The sequence below is a fragment of the Mytilus californianus genome, unplaced genomic scaffold (genome assembly GCF_021869535.1).
Source record: "Mytilus californianus isolate M0D057914Y unplaced genomic scaffold, xbMytCali1.0.p SCAF_19, whole genome shotgun sequence".
Lineage (NCBI taxonomy): Eukaryota > Metazoa > Mollusca > Bivalvia > Mytilida > Mytilidae > Mytilus > Mytilus californianus.
The window spans coordinates 10535263-10558751 of record NW_026262667.1 but is presented as its reverse complement, the minus strand read 5'-3'; the positions used below and the strand labels follow the sequence as shown (position 1 = coordinate 10558751).

The 23489-nt window shown below is 32.3% G+C and overlaps 1 protein-coding gene and 1 long non-coding RNA gene across 6 annotated transcripts in view; both read right to left on the bottom strand.

Annotated features, from left to right (window-relative positions):
- Nucleotides 1–7581: 7581 nt before the first annotated feature.
- The window catches only part of LOC127727252 (tyrosine-protein phosphatase Lar-like), a 151786-nt gene continuing 135878 nt past the window's right edge, over nt 7582–23489 (bottom strand). For all 5 annotated transcript variants that reach the window (XM_052234738.1, XM_052234741.1, XM_052234739.1 and 2 more), the window contains 13 exons: nt 22601–22845; nt 21035–21153; nt 18870–19267; nt 18439–18558; nt 17861–18015; nt 17075–17360; nt 16042–16135; nt 15446–15522; nt 14250–14384; nt 13592–13717; nt 12990–13144; nt 11771–11906; nt 7582–11319 (listed from right to left, as the gene is read on the bottom strand). In XM_052234738.1, coding sequence (XP_052090698.1) covers nt 11251–11319; nt 11771–11906; nt 12990–13144; nt 13592–13717; nt 14250–14384; nt 15446–15522; nt 16042–16135; nt 17075–17360; nt 17861–18015; nt 18439–18558; nt 18870–19267; nt 21035–21153; nt 22601–22845 — 2115 coding nt within the window. In that variant the 3' untranslated portion in view covers nt 7582–11250. The remainder of the gene's footprint in view (nt 11320–11770; nt 11907–12989; nt 13145–13591; nt 13718–14249; nt 14385–15445; nt 15523–16041; nt 16136–17074; nt 17361–17860; nt 18016–18438; nt 18559–18869; nt 19268–21034; nt 21154–22600; nt 22846–23489) is intronic.
- On the bottom strand, nt 16744–17021 carry LOC127727255 (uncharacterized). The gene is made up of 3 exons (XR_007993833.1): nt 16935–17021; nt 16831–16865; nt 16744–16761 (listed from the first exon to the last, which is right to left on the bottom strand). It is a non-coding gene; the product is annotated as an uncharacterized LOC127727255 (long non-coding RNA).

Below are 23489 nucleotides of genomic sequence, written 5' to 3'. Positions count from 1 at the left end.
ATGAAAGTAAGATCGACATCTACCGAAAAGTTAAATCGGCATCTACAGAAAAATTAAATCGGCATGCACAGGAAAGTTAAATCGGCATCGACAGAAAAGTTAAATCGGCATGTACAGGAAAGATAAATCGGCATGTACAGGAAAGTTAAGTCGGCATGTACAGGAAAGTTAAATCGGCAAGTACAGGGCATGTACAGGAAAGTTAAATCGGCATGTACAGGAAAGTTAAATCGGCATGTACAGGAAAGTTAAATCAGCATGTACATGAAAGTTAAATCGGCATCTTTTTGCCATTTAAACGTTTAAACCCGCTGCATTTGTTTGCACCTGTCCTAAGTCAGGAATCTGATGTTCAGTAGTTGTCGTTTGTTGATGTGAATCATAAGTGTTTCTCTTTTCTCGATTTTTATATAGATTAGAACGTTGGTTTTCCCGTTTGCATGGTTTTACACTAGTAATTTTTGGGGCCCTTTATAGCTTACTGTTCGATGTGAGCCAAGGCTCCGTGTTGAAGACCGTACTGTGACCTATAATGGTTTACTTTTATAAATTTTGACTTGGATGGAGATTTGTCTTACTGGCACTCATACCACATCTTCTTATATCTATCTACCGAAAAGTTAAATCGGCATCTACAGAAAAGTTAAATAGGCATCTACAGAAAAGTTAAATCGGCAGGCACAGGAAAGTTAAATCGGCATCGACAGAAAAGTTAAATCGGCATGTACAGGAAAGTTAAATTGGCATTTACAGAAAAGTTAAATCGGCATGTACAGGAAAATTAAATTTGGCATCTACAGGAAAATTAAATCGGCATGTACAGGAAAATTAAATCGGCATGTACATAAAAGTAAAATCTGCATCTACAGAAAAGTTAAATCGGCATGTACAGGAATGTTAAATCGGCATGTACAGAAACGTAAAATCGGCATCTACAGGAAAATTAAATTTTCATCTATATGTATACAGGAAAGTTAAATCAGCACTTGTAGAAAACATAAATCGGGTCTTAGTCATTTCTGTTATTTCGTCACCTATCAATAGATGACAATGCATGTTTATCTTTTGTGCTGGGTTGCTGACTCGCTGACTTTTACTGATTATCTGCTTATTTATATCTTAAATATTAGTATAATATAAAGTTTGGATCCTTCATCCTCCCCTTATTAACATATTACCACTCCCCTTTCTAATAGTTCCTTGATCCACTACTGATTTAGCTGAGCGAACCAAAATATACTTCTGCGATTTTCTTCTTCCGTTTGAACAATTCATCAAGACAAATAAGACAATTGATATTAAAAACATGGTATACATTACATGAATTTAATATTGGTGGGATCATGGCATGATTAAGGAAATCGATGAGGTCTTGCTTTTAAAATTGTAACTATTTAAAAATAATCAAAGACCAAAAAAGGTCTACGTTGTAAAATTTAAAGGAAAAGGGCAACCAACGCATACTGTTTATACAAAGCATGGGTCACATGAGTATATAATTATAGTCACTTAAACTTCTTCAGTCTCGTATTTGGGAAAGGTGGCTGTTTTATATACAATCAGGTGAGATCGAAATTCGAACTTTCATTAAATGCATCATCCAGTCTTCAGACAATGCAAAACACATACAACTTTTTTCTGTTGCCCCTATCGACCCACTGTGCCCACAGCACCTAGCTACTTGATTAAGACTGATAAATCTGTTTCAAATCTTATCGATATCCTTCAGCGTAGGTATCAAGCCAGGGGACATAACTGGTCGGTCTAAATACTAGTATGTTGACGTCTTAAATGTGACTGAAATGTTTGACACTCGACTTGAGAAAGCAAATGCTAGTTGTCCACATGTATGATTTATTCGCCAGCCAACAGATATTTGTGCCACCCGAGTAAACAGTACGTCAGTACTATGATTAATCGCTCTAGGGACGTATATACTAGATAAGTAAATACCCTGTACATACAAGTGTTATGATTACATTATAAATCAAAAATATTTTTCTTAATATTCAATTTTATTATTTATGAATTATAATAATAACCCAAAACTTTAAAAAAAACAAACATTAATTGGAACAGTGTGTCCAGGGGAATGTCATTTATCAACTCAAGTTTTAAGCTTATATGATTTGCTTTGTAATCTAACGCTTATTTTTAAACTTTTCAATTGTTCCGCTGCTGACATGCTGTCAGTTGACCAATAGAGTCCGAGGCGCTTGCCACATGAGCTGCTGATGGATTTTTGTCAAACAGTTCTATTCAAATTTTTAAATAAATTCATTAATTTTTATATAAGATTGCTAGAAATGTGATATTTTTGTTGTTGTTTGGCTTTATTCAGTTGTATGTTTTATATGTGCATGATGCTTTTGTTTTATATGTTTTTTATAAGTCTTTATATTCGGTACATCGTTTGTATGTCAAGTTTATGCTATGTCTAATCAAAATAAAGTGGTCTATATGTCTATGTTTATGTCAACAAAAATGTCTTTATTATTTCTAATATTTATGAATTATAATAATGTAGAAGCAGAAGGCAGGGGATAACAGAGGCGGGTTAAGGGGGGGGGGGGGGGGATTTGTGGGAAAAATTTGGTTATTTAAGGACCACTGAAGCATGACTGGAGCGGGCCCCCTCTTATGGCAGTCAGTGGGCCCCACTTATGAAAATTTCTGGATCCGCCACTTAATAATAGATATGATAATTCCATTCTCTGGACAAAACTCTTTTTTTTTTAGAGAAGTGTCCTAATAGGTCAGAAAAGCTACACTTGAAAACAAACAAGAAGCTCTAAAGAGACTGAATCGCTCACCTGCTAGAGGTAATACCACCATTGTTTTTCCCTATTAGTCTGATAAATTGGCACTTTTCAAAATATTTGGCAGAATTCATCTTTGTTTCAAATAAAGAAATACTTGGCATGAGTAAAGTTTTATCCTGTCCAGTACTACAGATAAAATTTCACATAACATTTCATTGCATATAAGATAATAACCATCACTGGATGTTAACCAACCAAATTTTCACCCCTTTTTTCATGTTTACCAGCTTTAGAAACCATGTAACCTCAAGTTTCCGAAATATTTTATAGAATTACCAAATAAAAAAAGAATGGTGCTTTGAAACACCCAAGATATATGTTTATGACTCAGAAATTTTTTTCTGCATCAACGAAATGTAGGATTAATTTCCTACAAATGTCAAATTCAAGGGAATATTTTTTTTTCAACCCTTTTACGTATGTAACGGGATGTGACGTACTATCATTTGATGGTATTACACCTGGTAAAGACATTTCATTTTGATATTTATTTCTACCTTTATTGCAATCAGTTATTTTTGGTTATTTGTAGATCTAATACTGATGATCATTGTTACTGTTTAAAGTTTATAATACCTATCTTTTAAAGTCTTCCATGTAATTGGCCAAATTATAAAAAATAGTAAAAATCATCATTTAAGGGCAATAAATCCTATAATGAGTTTGACAATTTGGCCATTTTGACTTACGTGTAGATCTTATTTTGCTGATAAAGTTCTCTTTATCTATTATAGCTTTTTGACAAAGGTAAAAATCATCATTCCGGGAAAAAACTACTATAGGAGTCTATTGAATAATTTAACTAAGTTGATTTACTGTTCGAACTTATTGTAGTGAACCATTTTGACTTTTACTGTTTTCTCCATCTATTGCAGTTTCTGCAAAAAACGCAAAAATAATCTTACAAGGGCAAAAATCCTCTAAGGGGTATATTGGGCGATAACAGAATCTGCAAAAAAATAGTAAATGGGTAAAGATTGTTTCAAGGGGCAATAACTCTTGTAAGGAGTCAGTGGTCAATATAACTGAATTATAAACAACTCATATAAATGAGAGGATTAGCTAGCTAAAGAACCAGGAAAATGGCTGTACCAATTCAGCCTATCACAGTTCTTTTCCAATTGCTCTGTTAAATGATTAATTCTAACGTTTGATTTGTTAGTTTTTATGGCCCTTTTAGGGATTTACCTTGGAGTTTGGTATTTTTGTTAATACCTTCTGCTGTAACGATAAGTTTGCGCTGGGTCATAAATAATAGTCCCAGGTTTATGAGATACAAGTCAAAAACTGTAAAATTGTCTAAAAACTGACATTCCAGGGGCTAATGTAAATAGAAAATAATGAAGACAAGGCAAAGACAATTCATACCAACAGACATATCAACTAAATCCAAGACCATTATTCTGTTATAGTGGTCTCATAGCAAATAGAAAACAAAAAAGCATGAAACACAAGCATTCTGAGAGTATTGCATGGCAATACATAGTCCCCTACTGGTACCGGAACAAAATGCTAACTTGATCTATAACTTGTCATGGTGCAAACTTTATAACAAATATCAGGTCAATATCTTCAAGCATGACGAAAAAAAATGTGGAAAACTGATTATTTAAATGAATTTCAAAAGTCCAAGGACCATAACTTGGCACAAAATCATCAGACCGAAATAAAATTCGAACTTGATCTGTTACTTGTCATGATAAAAAAAAAAATACCAATTATCCAATCAATAATCTTCAAGCATGACTAAAAAAAGAGAGGAAAACTGATTATTTGAGTGAATTTTCTAAGTCCAAGAACCATAACTGCACAAAATCATCGGAACGGAACAAAATTTGAACGTGATCTGTAACTTGTCATGATAAAACTATAAACCAATTATCCATTCAATATCTTCAAGCATGACGAAAAAAAGTGAGGAAAACTGATTATTTGAGCGAATTTTCTAAGTTCAAGGACCATTACTCTGCACAAAATCATCAGACCGGAACAAAATTCGAACTTGATCTGTAACTTGTCATGATGAAACCATATACCAATTATCAAATCAATATCTTCAAGCATGACGAAAAAAAGTGAACCCTTTGGACCTTAAAGTGGACCAATTTAAAAACAGGGCCAAAAATCTGAAATCTAAATACACTCTAAGATTCAGCATATTAAAAAAACCCAAAGAATTCAAGACTTTGAATTAAACCCAATTGAAATTGGTCAAGAAATAAGCCATTTATACAAAGTATTAGAAAAGTATTGTATTTGGTCCCTTTTTCCTAAACGGTTTGGGCTATAACCCCTCCCCCCCCCATATCAATCCCAACCTTCCTTTTGAGGTATGGAACCTTGTGGTACAGTTTCATAGAGATCCATACACATAAACACAAGTTATTGTCCTAAAACAACAAAAATGCTTGTTTTTGGCTACTTTTTCCTTCAGTAAGGACAATAACCCCTAAAATCGATCCCAGTCATCCATTTGTGGTTTGAAACTTTGTTGTATAATTTCATAGAGATCCATACACTTATACACAAGTTTTTGACTGGAAACCAAATGTCTTCGGACGATGACGACAACAACGTCATACCATTATACAGCCGCAAAAGTTTTCAGTTGTATAATAAAAACCAGAATATTAGAAGCTTTAAAACAGACATGCAAAATTGTAAGTCTGAAGGATAAGCATTTATTGATCATACTGTTTATCCCTTTGTAGTATCTGTGGTCAAGTCACTTACAGTCTAACCTTGAGTTTGTTGTCCATCATTCAAACTTCATTCCTACATTTAATCATATTGTCTGGAACTACCAGCTGCATATAATTCTTCCAAGCATAATATTTGTAACTCTTGTATAAACAGTTGTTCCAGTTAAAGGTTGCTGGTTAATGGCAATTAATAATTGTTTTGTCTCCTCCAAAGAAACTATAGAGCATTTTTCAGCTATCATAGAAACTTTCTTACTCTCAAGTTTTGGTAAAAGTCTTGTTGATTAATTTTCTATTTTCTGAGTGCGGGTAATATTTTGTCTTTCTTTCTTGTTCTTTTCCACAACAGGGCTGTCTGCCTATCTAATTAACTTAGAATTTATGATGCTATAGTCAACAAAAAGTGATATTTACACTTTTTACAATCGCCATACACCATTAATTGATAATTTTGAGATCAGATAGTCATAAACATACATATATAGCTGCTTCTAATTTGGCTTTCACAAAAGTGAACATGTACAGTGTATGAACCTACAAGCTGTAATCAACTGTAGTGCTCACCTCAAGCAATAATCATTATGGGTTCCATTCCTGACCAGGACTAACAGGGACTTGAAAATTATTATTTGCTGCTTATCTGCTAAGCAAACAACATAAGAGCAGACTGGTTAGCAGACTGTTAAATGATTCTCAGTGTATTAACCTACAAGCTGTAATCAACCAACTTGCTCACCTCAAGAGCTGGATCCCTGACCAGGACTAACAGACTTGAAAAGCTAAGAACACAGCATTTTAAAACAAGAGCAGACGGGTTGGTAGACTTTTAACTAAAGCTCAGTGTATTGGTATAGTACAAAGTTCTTCTTGTCTGATATGCATGTAATATTTTCCACTGGAATTCAGATTTTGACCTTGCCAAATTTACCATAAAATCATAGTATTCAAGCTTTCCCCATAACCATACACTGGACAGTGTTTAAATAGTATAGGATGCATGACTGAAGCTGTATCAATGCTTTAATCTCCAAAGTAGGACTGTGACTTTGATCCTTGACCATGAACATGACCAATCATTAGATGATGTTTGATAAGATTGTTTGCAAGATTGAACCTCTATTGTCTACAATTTCTGGCTATAACATTTCATTTTAACCTTGCAATTAATAGGGATCAAGCACTTCACATGACCTAGCACTGGACAAAGCTAAATAAGCATTGGGGGCACTAGCACCTCCAAATCTGCCTTCATATATAAAAGTATTAGTTTTTAGAAATATATATTTAAAGCCTATACCCACAGTGACAGCCATTAAACACTGTATAAAAACAATAGTTGTGAGAGTTCACAGGTAGAGGCAAATGTAAGAGTGACAAGGTTATCTCAAAGAACACAAGTTCACAGGTAGAGGCAAATGTGAGAGTGACAAGGTTATGTGGACGAACACGAGTTCACAGGTAGAGGCAAATGTGAGAGTGACAAGGTTATGTGGATGAACAAGAGTTCACAGTTGGAGGCAAATGTGAGAGTGACAAGGTTATGTGGATGAACATGAGTTCACAGGTAGAGGCAAATGTGAGAGTGACAAGGTTATGTGGATGAACAAGAGTTCACAGGTAGAGGCAAATGTGAGAGTGACAAGGTTATGTGGATGAACATGAGTTCACAGGTGGAGGCAAATGTGAGAGTGACAAGGTTATGTGGATGAACACGAGTTCACAGTTGGAGGCAAATGTTAGAGTGACAAGGTTATGTGTATGAACAAGAGTTCACAGGTAGAGGCAAATGTGAGAGTGACAAGGTTATGTGGATGAACATGAGTTCACAGGTAGAGGCAAATGTGAGAGTGACAAGGTTATGTGGATGAACAAGAGTTCACAGGAAGAGGCAAATGTGAGAGTGACAAGGTTATGTGTATGAACAAGAGTTCACAGGTAGAGGCAAATGTGAGAGTGACAAGGTTATGTGGACGAACAGCAGGTTACTACACATTAAAGTATGGACTTATTAATGGTGGTAAAATTCCCAGTTTATTCATAGAAGTCAATAACAAAGATTACATTACTATGACTTTTATTAAAGTACTATTGTATGATCGATGAAGAACATTATATTCCAGTAAATGAAATGTAACAAAAATGATATTAAAGCTTACAACTGAATTCTTCTAACATTTACTTATGTGGAAATAAATAAAATAAATTTTTAACATATTAGCATACGAATTGTTTTCTTATCAAAACTTTTTGTTCTGATTCTTTCGTTTTCTTTAAAGGTGTAAATAGATACAATAATTGGAAAATAACAAATATACAAAGTTCTTTTTTTTTTCAACCAGAACATGAGTTTTGGAAACATACTAGTAAAATATTTTTAGTTTCACAAACTAGTGACCTTAAAAATATTAATGTTATCTGTAAAGTACAGCAAAATCTGTTAAACATAAGGGTGATTGTTTTCTCTATAAAAAAAATTCTGTGCGAAAGAAATTTATAAATTGAACTTTTTGTGATGTAAATGTTTTCTAAAGCTTCCACAATCTAACTTTTATCTAGAAATTGCTTTTTTCCATAATCTGTTCTTATTTCATCAATGATCCTACGTTCAGAATGATGTTGTACAACACGACCACAGTGGTCTTAAGTTTGAGACCCATTTTTAAGTAGCCCTGTTGACGGGGAAACTGTTAGCAACAATGGACTTACAACAAAGATGGAGTCCTGATTCTATAGAAATTACTGTAATGGCATGAGTCGGTGGTACATTAATGAACTCAACAGATTTTCTTCAATAAAATGATGTACAAAATTATAAAAAAGAATTTGGCAAGTTTTGTTTCCTTGTTTGTGAAGTAATTATTTTAAAATGAATCTAATACAAGAATATCACAAAATTAATGATGAAAACAAAATGATTAAAATACTTTTGTTTATGTCAATAATGAAATGTTTCTGGCCCACGTTCACAATAAAAAACAGTAGCGATTTAGTACAACTATTATAATGGACTAGAATCTTCATCACATTATAATGAGTATCAGCATTTAATAGAAACCACACAACTTTAAAAGCTGAACAATCTATTATTTTTTTTGTGCAAATGGTGATTGGATAATATTCATAATAGGAAATGTTTTGTTTAATGATCTGGAAACAATTTTGACATGTAAAATGAATGACATTTCAGTTGCAGGTTAGGGGTGCCTTATGTTACTCAAATTGATAACAAGATAAACTGATGTGTTCAGGCTCATAACAGAATTTTCTCATACAATTTTTATGTATGTATCTAGTAGTCCATATTTCTATTAGATTGGTTCACCTTCCTAAATACTTCATTGAAGAAATTATTATTTTATGCAAATTTCTATTAAATGCTGAACTCACCGTAAAGTACACAAATTGTATATATACATTAAGCTTTTGTACAATAGCAAATACTTGCTTATGAAATATACAACTTCTATTGAAGTATGAAAAAATGTCTCCTTAGATCAAAGTAAACAGAAAAAACACAAATTTTTATTCAAGAGATTCTCCAATAATTTACATAAAATTGAATTCAAAGAGAAAGCGCTTTAATTTTCATAAAAGGCTATGATAAAATATGATTGTTTTTTATAATAAATCTAGATAGTCAATAACAATATAGAATCCTGGAAGATTGACTCTAATTAAATATACAGAAAGTTCTTCAATCTACTTACAACAACTTAGATTGAACAAACTGTAGGAAGCTTAATAACAATCATTTTATGGATTGCAATGATCAAATTGAAAGATGAAGACAATACAATGTGTTAACTTTAGAGAACACACAATGTGTAAACTTTAGAGTGTTAACTTTAAAGAACACACAATGTGTAAACTTTAGACAACACACAATGTGTTATCTTTAGAGATCACACAATGTTTAAACTTTAGAAAACACAATGTGTTAACTTTAGAGAACACACAATGTATTAACATTAGAAAACACAATGTGCAAACTTTAGAGAACACACAATCTGTAAACTTTAGAGAACACACAATGTGTTAACTTTAGAGAACACATAAATTTGAATGAGGACAGAATGATATTGCATTGTGACATTAATATATATAACATCTCACAACATTGTAGCATTATATAGATAATTCCATATATCTGATCAGTTATCTCCCTTTTAAACCATCTCTACTCGTTTCTCCCTTTTAAACCATCTCTACTCTTTTCTCCCTTTTAAACCATCTCTATCCTTTTCTTCCTTTCAACAGCCATAATCAACTCACATTTTGTAAATTACCTTCATCATAAATTAAGTTGAACTAGATAAAAAATGAAAACATTTCAAACAATATTCAACACTTCATTAGACCCCCATTAATAAAAATATAAAAAATTGGCCAATATAATGTTGCCTTTTTCCTTCCCATCTTCCTTAAATAAATGGTTCCTCAAAATAATTTTGCTTTGATTTCATTTGTACCACTTAACAAAAAATACATGAAATCTTTAGTTTTCTCAAAAAGGACTGATAGCAATTTGAAGTGAAGCCCTTCAGAAATCTTTGATATTATCCATAGACAATAATTTCCAATGAGTGTGCAAAATGATTTGATAATTCCCCGCATTTTCAACCTTAATTCACTGAACTGTCTGCACATCTTCTGAACATGTAAATTCAGCCATCCACTGACCACCTACTGGCCACAGCCGTCCCAACTATGTGATTTGTCACACATAGTAAATGGTAACATCTATAAATAGAGTGTACTTTTGAAGTACAAGTAATAATGTACAAAATAACACTTACACACAGGTTCAATGAAAAATTCTCAAAAAAAAAAAATACTTTGAATAGTTCAATGGTTTTGAGATATAGAGAAAATAACTCTGCAGGTTAAGATGTAGGACCATGTAATAAGCTTGGAATGTTTTATCAAACACATTATCCAATCTTTTTCTTCATGGTGGAAATTACATTCAAATAAAGTAATTTTTTCTGGTTTCTAACAAAGAAGTTGTTACAATCTAATTTCAAAAAAAGAATTATCAAATCTTAAGAAGTTAAGTTTCAAACATTTTTTTTCAGAGTTTTCCAATGAACTTTTTTATCACAACACTGCACGAGCACCTCCAACATAATCATAGTAATAATAAAATGTTAACAACACAATCACATGATGTAAATAATGCCGTCCCTCAAATCTGGGCGGAGTTATTGTTCTTTGGCAGCACAAATAGGTCGTCACACTGTCCAAATGATCTGTTTCCTCTCGTTAATTATGCATCATATCATAGTGGATTTCACTGTTAAAGCATTCATCTGACCTTGATTTCACAAACATTTATACAACCAAGATTCTCACACTAATATATATGTATGAAGCACTTTTTCATGTTAGTACATATTTACAATAAAACTGTATTGCACTTTCCTCCTTAAAATGAATAAGTAGAAGATTTTCCTGTGTAAAAACTGAATTTTGTTTCCACATTTGAACATGTTGTCTTTTGACCAGGAATAATAGCTCTGAAGCAAACAAAATTCAACCTGTACAAAATTTTGGGCAAATTATCCTCACAAACATGCTAGAACGGAAACTCATTAACAATCTACAAGCGTAACAAATGTATGTTAAATAAATAAGTGTTTAACATGTTCTACTGAGGTCCAGGATTGCCCATTGTTTATTTGGGTCCCACTAATGTTTCTGTTGTGTTTCTCCATCGCTGGTCAAAACTATGTTGCATAATGATCAAATGATCCTAAATATTCTAATGCAGCTCTGTAACAGAACTGGTATTGGTCCTGAAATATAACAAATAATCAGTTAATACAAAAAAAGATAGGTGTAAGTATCATTGAGACTGCAATACAAAAGTACGTCAAGTTAACTCACAAAGAAGAAATCAAATCGTTTACTTTTAGAAATTAATATTTTCAGCAATGAACTAAAAGGTCTCTATGGCTAATATCCTTACTTTGCAATTATAATTTACAATACTGAAAACATAGTAACAGTATTCATAATATTTTAAGTACTCATGATATTTTCAATACGTTTACAAAATTTCAAAAATTTCTAGGTAAGACCTTTAATATGATAAAATATGAATTATCTAACAACTCCTTCAATTGTTCTTTCTACACAGCACTAAGAAAGCAGAATATATATACCGGTATATATATTTTTTTAAATATGGTATTAATATTCCTATCAATACAACAATTTTTGTTTGTAAAGTTTTCCAATATATACCTCAGTTTGTACCATGGCAGGTCTCTGCGTCCTTAACATTTTAACGGTTTGGAACATATCAACAACACCCTCATATCTCATTCTCTCTAACACAATGCTGAGGGTTATAAATACACCTGTTCGTCCAACTCCAGCACTGAAAGGAAAGAAAAGTTAACTTGTTAGTCATCTCTTTAATCATCCTGAACATGATGAAATATTTGCCATTGGGCATTAAGCAATCAACAATCAATCAATCATTATTTCTTTTTAAGACATATATACTAAATGTTTGCATTAAATCATCTTGAATTAAAATAGATGTGGGAATATTGAGGAAGTTTTCTCTTTTGGAGATCGGTCATTTATGGTTGTATGTCCTTTTGACCAATTCAAAATTATTCAATTATGTCAAGTGTTTTTTGGAATCCATTTTAAAAGAATAACCCTTAAAACTTCCCTCATTCCAGGCTCTTTACTTTCAGAATGTTTTATATTTCACATATATATATATACAGTTGATTTTCTTTTTAAAATACCTATTATCTAATGTTAAGTGTGTGTCCCAATGATATATTAACATTATATTTGCTCCTGATTTCTCAAAAATCCCATTATTTCAAATTTTTTTTTTAGTCTAATCAACATAAGAGATAATGAGAGTCAACTATAAATAGATTCTATATTTAAATGGCAAATAAAAACAAAACAAAGATAGTAAACTGTCCCCAGTCAGGAGCCTGTAGTTCAGTGGTTGTCGTTAGTTCATGTCTGTCAAATTTGTTTTTTCTAAAATTGTTTTGTTATGAATTAGGCTGTTAGTTTTCTCAATTGAATTGTTTAACATTTCATGTCTGGGCCTTTCATAGCAGACTATTTGGTATGGGATTTTCTCATTGTTGAAGGCTATACAGTTGTCTATAATTGCTTATATCCACTTCATTTGAAAGCTGGTGGATATTTGTGTCTTTGGCAATCATACCCTTATTTTTATATTTTTTCCTAGTATTAATTCACAGATCCATCATGATGATTTCAATGGAATTTTTTCAAGTAAAATTTGGAATGATTGATGGCTGTTAACTTAAAAGAACTACAGTTTCTGATGATTGAGAAGTCTTTCCATAGAACATTTTAACATTTGCTCCATTGGCATCTTCTCCCCCCCCCCCCCCCCCCCCCATTGAAAAGAAATCAAATCTCTCACACATCAATATCCATTAGTTCATTAGTTACTTACCTGCAGTGAACACAAATGGGTCCCTCCTGACCAAACTGTTCTTTTGTTTTATGAACTTGTCCTATGAAATCTATGAATCCCTCTCCTGATTTGGGTACGCCTTGTTCTGGCCAATCAGTGAACTGGAACTGTCTGATTGTACGGGACTGACCATCCTGTTAATAAATGTGTGTGAGTTTGGGTAAAACATCTCTAAACAAAATCAGTACAAGAGAACATAGATCACCTAAACTAATTCAGCCTTTTTTTTATTATCATATTGCAGGTTTACAGGAAAAAAATAACAAAATATTATCGTGGTTTATTCAATTTTCCACTACAAAAAGTTTTTTTTTTTTTTTTTTTTCAAAAAATCAGTGATTTTTATTGTGTATGGGAAAATACTCTTTTTATACATTACATACTATTTGTCTTGCAATGTTGGTTTTTTTTAATATTTCATAAATAGCAAAGGGAAAATCTGATTTGATTCTGCATCAACCAACATGGTTCGAATCATTTTTGTTTATAAAATATCCTGTTGCTTTCTTGACTATTGCTAGTGAATAGTTAATATTTTACACTTTGGACTTACAACACCCCTATTGGAATAAATCATTTACCCTGGCATCTGTGACTTTAAATTCTCGTAACATATATGATGGCATATCATATTCTGCCATTGGATCTACAACAAAATATTGGTATCTCGCTGATCGTTCACTTGGCCAATACTGATGACATTTCTCCTGAAATAAAACAAATGAACATCTAAATCATTTTGAAAACGTTTATAGAAGGAACACAATTTCCATCAACTTATTAGTGCAATTAATATTCTGTATAGAGGACAATATTTATCCTTTTCATGTATTATTTTTTTAACTCCTTTTTTCTAGGAATTTCTATATGGATTAAGTGTTATTTGGCTAAACATTAAAGTTTCGCTAAAGATCATTTTTACTTTAATAAGATCTTTTTGAAAAAAAATCCTATAAAGGGACTTCACCAAATGTTATGTATATTTGTTAAAATATCATTTAGTGTGAGGTAACTGTAATTGAATTTGGCAACTTTTGGCAACTTTTTTTGTAGAAAAAAAGTCCTGAGATGTGAGTTTAAGAAAACAAACTGTAAAGTAAATTCTTTTCTTCATAGACAACAGCAATCAGGTGACGACGTTTTGGTTAAGAAACTTTAAATTTGATGTTTTTTTAAAGACAAAAGCATTTTTCCTTTCTTAATTGATATTATTTATCAAATAATTAATCTTGAACTTACTCTGCCCATTTCTCTGAGCTTAGTGAGCATGACTATGATTGTAGAATTATGTTCCCATAACATTCTCCAGAAATCTTCTGCCGTCTCTGCCAATGGTCCTTGTGTAGCTACGTAGGCTTGTCTGTATCTATAACCCTGTAATCAATAAAGGTCCAAATGTCTTTATTTATTCATTATATTATAACAGTAAAAATTTCTCTGCACAACTTTAAAGTCAAACATTAATTAGCTTGTATATTTAAGTTACTTCTATCAAAACTTGCAATTACCAACATATATTGATTGTTGCTTGGTTAATGTCCATAGGCAATTATTTCATACATATTCAGGACAAATCGATAACCAAGCATCTAATATAAAACTTTTGATACAGCAATGACTGTATTGTCTGATTGATATGCCTCATGTTTCAGTGGCACATATTACATATATATACAGAATTATAACATGTTAATGAGATATGAATATACCCTGCATTGTAGTAAGACATGGTAAGGCAAATTTTTAATGTACTAGGTCAAAGGGTAGCAGGCTGCAGGAAGACATGTCAATCTATGGACCTCTTACACGTATAGTCAAGGATGCAGGAAGACATGTCAATCTATGGACCTCTTACACATAAAGTCAAGGCTGCAGGAAGACATGTCAATCTAGGAACCTCTTACACATATAGTCAAGGCTGCAGGAAGACATGTCAATCTATGGACCTCTTACACATATAGTCAAGGCTGCAGAAAGACATATCAATCTATGGACCTCTTACACATATAGTCAACGCTGCAGGAAGACATGTCAATCTATGGACATCATACACATAAAGTCAAGGATGCAGGAAGACATGTCAATCTGTGGACCTCTTACACATATAGTCAATGCTGCAGGAATACATGTCAATCTGTGGACCTCTTACACATATAGTCAAGGCTGCAGGAAGACATGTCAATCTGTTGACCTCTTACACATATAGTCAATATATGATACTTGTCACAAGTAAGTTATTTAAGGCAGATTTTACTTTGCTTCAAAATTTTGATTTGTCGGGACCTTTTAAAGCTGACAATGCAGTACAAGTTTTGCTCAGTGTTGAAGGCTGTATCTTGACCTGTCGTTGCTTAAATCAACTTCATTTGGACTCTGGTGAATAGTTGCTTATCGACAATCATATCACATCTCCTTATTTGATAAAGTCTACTTACATCTATAAAGCTTGCATTGATATAATCTGATCCATCCACTCCTCTGATGGGATGTAACGATACTCTGGTGGATTCATCTGCAAAAAAAACCACATTCTTCAGCTCATCTTGTTATTAGTTTTATAAACAAAAAGCAAGAAATTCCCCTGCCAAACATTTTAATATGTTCGATAATCCTCCGAACAGAACTGTCTTGTTCTTGTCAATAACAGAAATAATAACTTTATTCTTATATATTATAATAAAATAAATTATCCACAATTTTGCCATTATTTTTTTTTTCTTATCAAGGTAACTTAGGTGCAGGCAAGTGGATAGTACTATTTTAGACTATAATGACAAGAGTTGTTCATCATTTAAACATTATAAAATTCTTGACATTAAGTGAATTTCACACATACATAAAACTCACAAAATATACATTTCTCACTATGATTTATTGACAACCTTTTACAAGGCAGTATAATAACCAATCTGTTGGGCCAAGGGAGATAATCCAATAAAATATAAATTGTATTGACTTACATGGCAGTATATTAACCAATCTGTTGGGCCAAGGGAGATAATCCAATAAAATATAAATTGTATTGACTTACATGGCAGTATATTAACCAATCTGTTCTTGAATTTGTTAACAGGAAGATTGGCACTTATAAATCGATTAGGACTGGCTTTCATATTGGCTAATCTCTGTAAGATAAAATTTAATACTTAATGAACATTTAAAAGAAATAAAGGCATTAAATTTATGACTTAGCAAACTAAGTGTTAATCTATCATTACCAATTTTGGGGCAATTTTTTCACTTTTTTAAAACATGATTCAGAGATATCTACTTCATCAAAATTCATTTCTGTCAAACAAATATTTTTTAATATGATAACATATTCAGTTTTACAAGAAAATCTTTAATTTTTATGGTACTTCAGTTACATGAAAATAAATAGCTTTTTCTAAACAGATTTGAAATCCCATTGGAACTTTCAAAATTCCAAATAGTTTCCCCTGGAATAATTCTATGACATGACTACAGTCTTATTAAATTTTAAATTCATCCCTGTCAAAGTCTTACCTTCAATTTTAATTCCATTCCCGAAGAAGTCTTACCTTAAATTTTAATTCCTTCCCTGAAGAAGTCTTACCTTAAATTCTAATTCCATCCCCGAAGAAGTTTTACCTTAAATTCTAATTCCATCCCGTAGATGTCTTACCTTAAATTCTAATTCCATCCCCGCAGAAGTCTTATCTTAAATTCTAATTCCATCCACGAAGAAGTCTTACCTTAAATTCTAATTCCATCCCCGTAGATGTCTTACCTTAAATTCTAATTCCATCCCGTAGATGTCTTACCTTAAATTCTAATTCCATCCCCGAAAAAGTCTTACCTTAAATTCTAATTCCATCCCCATAGAAGTCTTACCTTAAATTCTAATTCCATCCCGTAGATGTCTTACCTTAAATTCTAATTCCATCCCCGTGGATGTCTTACCTTAAATTCTAATTCCATCCCCGTAGATGTCTTACCTTAAATTCTAATTCCATCCCCGTAGAAGTCTTACCTTAAATTCTAATTCCATCCCCGTAGAAGTCTTACTTTAAATTCTAATTCCATCCCCGTAGAAGTCTTACCTTAAATTCTAATTCCATCCCTGTAGAAGTTTCGCCTGGTTCTGGTTGTAATAATTTCTGTATATGCGCCGATAAATTACGTGCTGGGATTTCTGTATTTCCACAGGTAACGGCTTCCAATAAAGCATCGTGGATGAATATATACTGGTCCTCTGTTTGTACCATGTAATTACGCTGTGCTCTTAGACAAGTCACATGACCATAAATATCAACAGTCTTTTCGTGTTTTACACGTTCCAACATGGCATCTATTACTATGAATGCTCCAGTCCTGCCAACTCCAGCACTACAATTTATTCAAAAAAGCATTGAAACTTAATTCAAATAGAAAATATGATTTTTAATCAACTGTGCATTAAATTTCAGCAAACGTTACTCACTTACAGTGGTTTCATTATTATTCGTTGGATACCAATTTTTGTGGATTTTATGGATAGAGGTGAACCACGAATTCAATTGTTCAAAGAAATACAAATTTTCTATACACTTGTATACATTTTATAAATACAGTATCAACATTATACCAACTTATACTTCTTACTGCAATTTCCATTTCAAAACCTATTTCTAGTTTTCTAGTTTTGGTGAGTCTTGTCCAACTGTTGTACAAAAAATGAAATAATATAAAATAAGACTTGAGTGAAAAGATCCAATAAACTGTTAACACAGAGAGAGAGATACATTTCATCTGTGTAACCTTATCACAAAATTGTTGACATTGCAGAAGCTGGAAACAGCATGAATTAAGTCTTGTTTCTATGACAGGCCAGACAAAGAGAATTTTACCTGCAATGTACAATCATAGGTCCAGCATCAGGTGGATTACAGGCTTTCACACGTTTCATAAACATCAACAAAGGTGTAGGGTGATCTGGAACACCGTGGTCAGGCCAAGCTGTGAACTGGAATTGTCTCACTTCACGTTTCTCTGGATAACCATACTATAAACAGAAACAGTCACCCAGTTTAATACACATTTTATTACAAGATATTGATTAGAATTTCATCTGAGAAGCAGGTGCATACATTTAATATGGTAAATGAAATGCATAAATGTATTGATCCAAATTTGGCTATATTGATAAATTGTGTGATTTACGAAAACATTTCTTAATAGTTCTTTAAATAAAACAAGAAATCATACTAGATAGACTCTTTTGGATTTTTTCTTTTCAGATTTCTTTAAAAAAAAAAGATTTAACACTAATCTTATAAAGAAAATTCCTCTGACAGTATACAATCTCAAAATTTAAAACATATTTAATCTCATTTAATCTCTTTAGGATCTTATATAGTCAAGCAATATTGATTCCATACAGTATATTGCATCCACAAACTGAGTGTGTTAACCTAAGATTACTCACCCTAGAAACATGGAAAGTTCTGATGGTATAAGTTGACAGTTCTGTAACATCCACTAATAAGACCTGCATGATGCCATATGTTTCTCCACCTCTATGGGGCCAATACTGATCACATTTTATCTGTAAATAATATATCAATTAATATAAAACATTTCAACACTACAAGGGTTATTGCTCAGAAATCAAGTTAATTGGTCATCTATTATTATTAACCATTAAATCTTTACCACAGTTTTTCGCCATTTGGATGGTAACAGTTTCATAATAGTTAGACAATGCTTTTCTTGAACCAAAAAACAAATCAGGCAAATTACTTATATAAAAACAAATAAGATATATCATCAATGTAGCAGAAAATCATTTCCCTTGAGAAATTTTCATTGTCATAATAAATATTTGCATGATCAATTTTTCATATAATGTTAACTTACCCTTGACCTTTCTTCTAATTTGGTCATCATGACAATGGTGTTTGACCTTTGTTCCCAAACCCCTCTCCAGAAATCTCCAAATGTTTCAGGCAATGGACCCTGTGTAGCAATATAGGCATTCTGTTTACGATATCCATCCATGTAATTAGCATTGATGTAATCACTGCCTGGTATACCATCAATCGGTTGTAAAATCACTCTTGAATGGTCATATGCTATCACATTTGCGTATCTATTTTTAGGCTTGTTGATTTCATAGTTAGAATTGTCCCATGTGAACTGCTGACCTGGTTCAATAGATTCATACTCCTGAGAGAATCTCATATTGTCACTGGCCTTTAAGTTGTCAATGTGGTCAGCTAACATATGTACAGGTATAGGGGGATGGCTGATCATACCTATCAATAAACACATATTTAATCATTCAATATTTACAGTTCAATTCAAACAGATACTGATCTTTTATTGGCTGCAAGAAGAATCACCTGATTGTGTTACATGTTTTTAATCTATGTACAAACCACCCAAGACTAGAATTATTAACCCTGCCCAGCAGAACTTACAGTGTGTTCAATGTTACTTTCCAAAACTGAAAGGAATGAAATAAGTGACTTTGTAATAAAATTTAATCTTTTTATTACTTATCTAACTTGCCTTGAAATTGACATCTACATGTATGCAAATGTCACCTTTAGAAACACTGTTTTCAAACAAGTTCTCAAGTTCTGTGTTTATAGGTCAAGATCCAATGTTAATAACATATTTATTATCTTATTTAGAAGATCAATAAAGATAAGAATATCGAATGCTGTTTAGTTTCTAAATTTTCAAAATGAAAGAAGTAACTTGTCACATTTTTAGCCTAAGCACTTAGAACAGTGATAACTTCTATGGCATTTGGTTTCTGGTTGAGAGTTGTCTCATTGGCAATCATACCACATCTTCTTATTTTTTTATTCATTCAAAATGTTGTTCATCACTTACTTCAATTTTGAATAAATTGAAAAAAAACCAACATTCAGTTATATAATGAATCTAAACAAGCATTCTGAGAGTATTGCATGGCAATACATAGTCCCCTACCAGGTAAAAATTCATTATACTGGAACAAAATGCTAACTTGTTCTATAACTTGTCATGGTGTAAACAAAAAGTAAATATCATGTCAATATCTTCAAGCATGACTAAAAACAGTGTTGAAAACTGATTATATGAGTGAATTTTTCAAGTCCAAGGACCATAACTGGTCATAACTCTGCACAAAATTATTAGACAGAAACAAAAATTTGAACTTGATCTGTAACTTGTCATGATAAAACTATATACCAATTATCAATCAATATCTTATAAGCATGATGAAAAAACATTAGATATGATTAATAGTTCTCTAGAATTAGATATGATGTAATACAGTGTATATCTATTTCAAATTATAATCAGATATAATTAATAGTTCCAAATATTTTTTTCTTTCATTTGTCACAAACTAATATAGATTTGTAACTTATCTATAAAATGTCAACAACTTTTATCTACACAATGTAATGTATTGAAATATATACATTAATAAAAATAGATTATTATCTAATTAAAGGATTTCTCTTCATAATTTTTTTTGATATATATAGCATTCAGAAAATTAGTTTGTACTAAATAACAAACAAACCTGTCAAAAAATTCTTCAAATAATTTAACAAAGAATGTCTTTTAAAAAATGAATTATCTCCCTTTGTACAGAGATATGGTTTAACATAGTACTCTAACATTAGATATGGTCCATAACTCTGGACTAAATCATCAGACCGGAACAAAATTCAAACTTGATCTATAACTTGTCATGTTAAAACTATATGCCAAATATCACATCAATATCTTCAAGAACGAAGAAAAAAAGTGTGGAAAGCTGATTTGCCGGACTGACGGATGGACAGACGGACGGAGTGCAAACCTAAAGTCCCCTTCGACTTCGTCGGTAGGGGACTAATTAGAACTATGAGTTAACTCACAATAGGATATCCTCTGCCCAGCTATACTTTTAATATATTGAAGTAAGAAAAATGATCTCCCCTATAACATGTTGGACATGGATTATATCATTTTATGCACACACATCCTGAGATAGAATTTAACAATTGTGTAAAGTTTTATTCATATGTGTATAATACCTGGAGTTTGGTAATGTTGGCGTCGTAATTCTACTGGATCGCTAGGATGAGGGGGTACGTCTACAAACACTTTACCAAGAAGAGGCTCTGGGGTTTTACTCTTACGATGAGATTTACGTCTGAAATATATACATGATAATGTTCAAATGATTCAGTTACCCTACATGACACTCCAAAAAATATACCCTTACTTATATTAGTTTCTAAAAAATGCTACATATTTATAACTACTCTAGAAATTTATGAATTACTACTATTTTATTACTATTATTACTTTTTCTACTACTTTATAAAGTGATGCTGCAAAAATTGCAAGTTCAACGTTTTTGCCATTAAACAATCTTTTTAAAATTCTCTTAAAGAAATCTGACATCAAATCAGCATAGATATATTACACAACAAAATTACAACAATAATATGACAAGCAGGGGGAAGTTCATCCATCAGAAAATAACCCTAGGATGATCAAGGCATACATACATACATAATGATCTGACTGCTTGGACAGGTGCTCCAAATTGAAATTTCAATAAATATTATCAATTATATTTTTAATTGATTACAAGAATATTCTACTGTCAAGGTATTTGATGTGGAAATTGTCTACATATTAAGCAGATGTTTTACTATACAATCTATGATGTTGTCTTAAGTTCTGGGTTTTCAGCTTACAAATTGATTACCAGTATATCAAGTCTTAATTTGCTTTCAAAATGGTCACCATCAATATTAATCATGAAAACAGTCTTTAACAGGTCTCAGTTTTTTCACTGCTACTAGCCCTAGATCTTTATAAGGCAAAATGTATGAATACATTCTAATGAATGACTATATCATTATGTTTAAAATATATGTAAACATTAATGGGTTGGTCACTAACTTTATTAGTACATGATCACCATCATACTGGTATTTAAACATTAATAAGTGTTAAAGCCTGACATGCTGATGTTTACCTCATGTACCAGACAAGGAGAATGCAGCCAATTATGATTAGAGCGACACCTGCACAGACAGGGGCCACAATCATAATTATCATCAGACTTTTGGAATTGGGGACATTTGGTGATGCTTGGTCTACGGTGTCCGTGTCTCCTGGACTAGGTGCAATAGGACGAGGTAATTGACGAATGTATGGTCCTAAAGTAATCGGTGCTGAGTAGTCACTGGTCGTGTAAAGGTCCTAAATAAAGCAAATGAATAACAAAAATATAAACATTACAACATCAAGAAATAAAGACACAAATATACAAAATAACAATAAAAGCAGCAGAGTTTGCGTGACAATGGTTAAGGTACCTTATCCAAACTATACCACCCCCAACGAACAGGGCTACACAAGCACAAATAGGGGCCACGATTAAGAGTATTGTAAAGTCGGGCTGTTCACTTCCGTAAGGTTCCATTTTGCCTATGAAGTCTGCTGAAAAGTCGCTGCTTTTGTAAAGACCCTAAATATGCAAATAAAAATGAAAAACAACATCAATGAAAGAAAAAATGATAAATAATAAGGTCAAACAACAATGGCTATTTAGAAGGAACAACGACGATGAAAGGTTGTTATACCTAAAATACACGAAAACTATACAACCCACGATTAGCAGGGCTACACCGGCACACACAGGTGCTACGATTAATATCATAGTATAATTAGGATCTGTTCTGTCTGGCTCTGGTTCCTGGTCCTGGTTAGTGTTTTTGACTACAGAAGGTACTTGTGGATTTTTTGATAAGTTTGGATTATATTGGTAAGGTGGTTTGGATCCAGAGTATGTAACTGGTTTAGATAATTCACTAGACTTGTACAGTCCCTGTATAAAGATAAATCATAATAATTTCTTCCTTACCTGATGCATATTGTTTTTAACTACACTAGTTTTTATCTGACTTGTCTATAGATTAGTTAATTCTAATTTTAATTTCTTGTTGGGCAGCCTTTACAACCAAAGCCACCCATCTATTAACCAATTTCTTGTAATAGGTCTGTTAATTTCAACTTCAACTAGAGCTACCGAAATCAGTTGTGTATAACTCACAATTGAAAAATGTTTGATATTGAAATCAGTATTGCTCAGGAGAGACAGCCAGATTCAGGTGATTTTCCTTTGAATTTACCTGTGTTACACCTTAGCATTTTTGGTTTCCTCACCTGACATTTTTTACAACAGCTTTTGAAAAGACTAAATAGAGTTGACCTTTTATAAGATATTTGGTTCACATATGTATGGTTGCTTTTGTGAAGAGCTGTATTTACATAGGTATGGTGTCAGCTATGAATAGGTGTATTTACATATGTATAATTTTAGTTGTGTAGATTTACATATGTATGGTATCAGTTGTGAAGTGTATTTACATATGTAAGGTTTTAGTTGTTATAATGTACTGTTTATACATATGTAAAGTTTAAGTTATAATGTACAGTTTCTACATATGTAAGGTTTAAGTTGTAATGTAC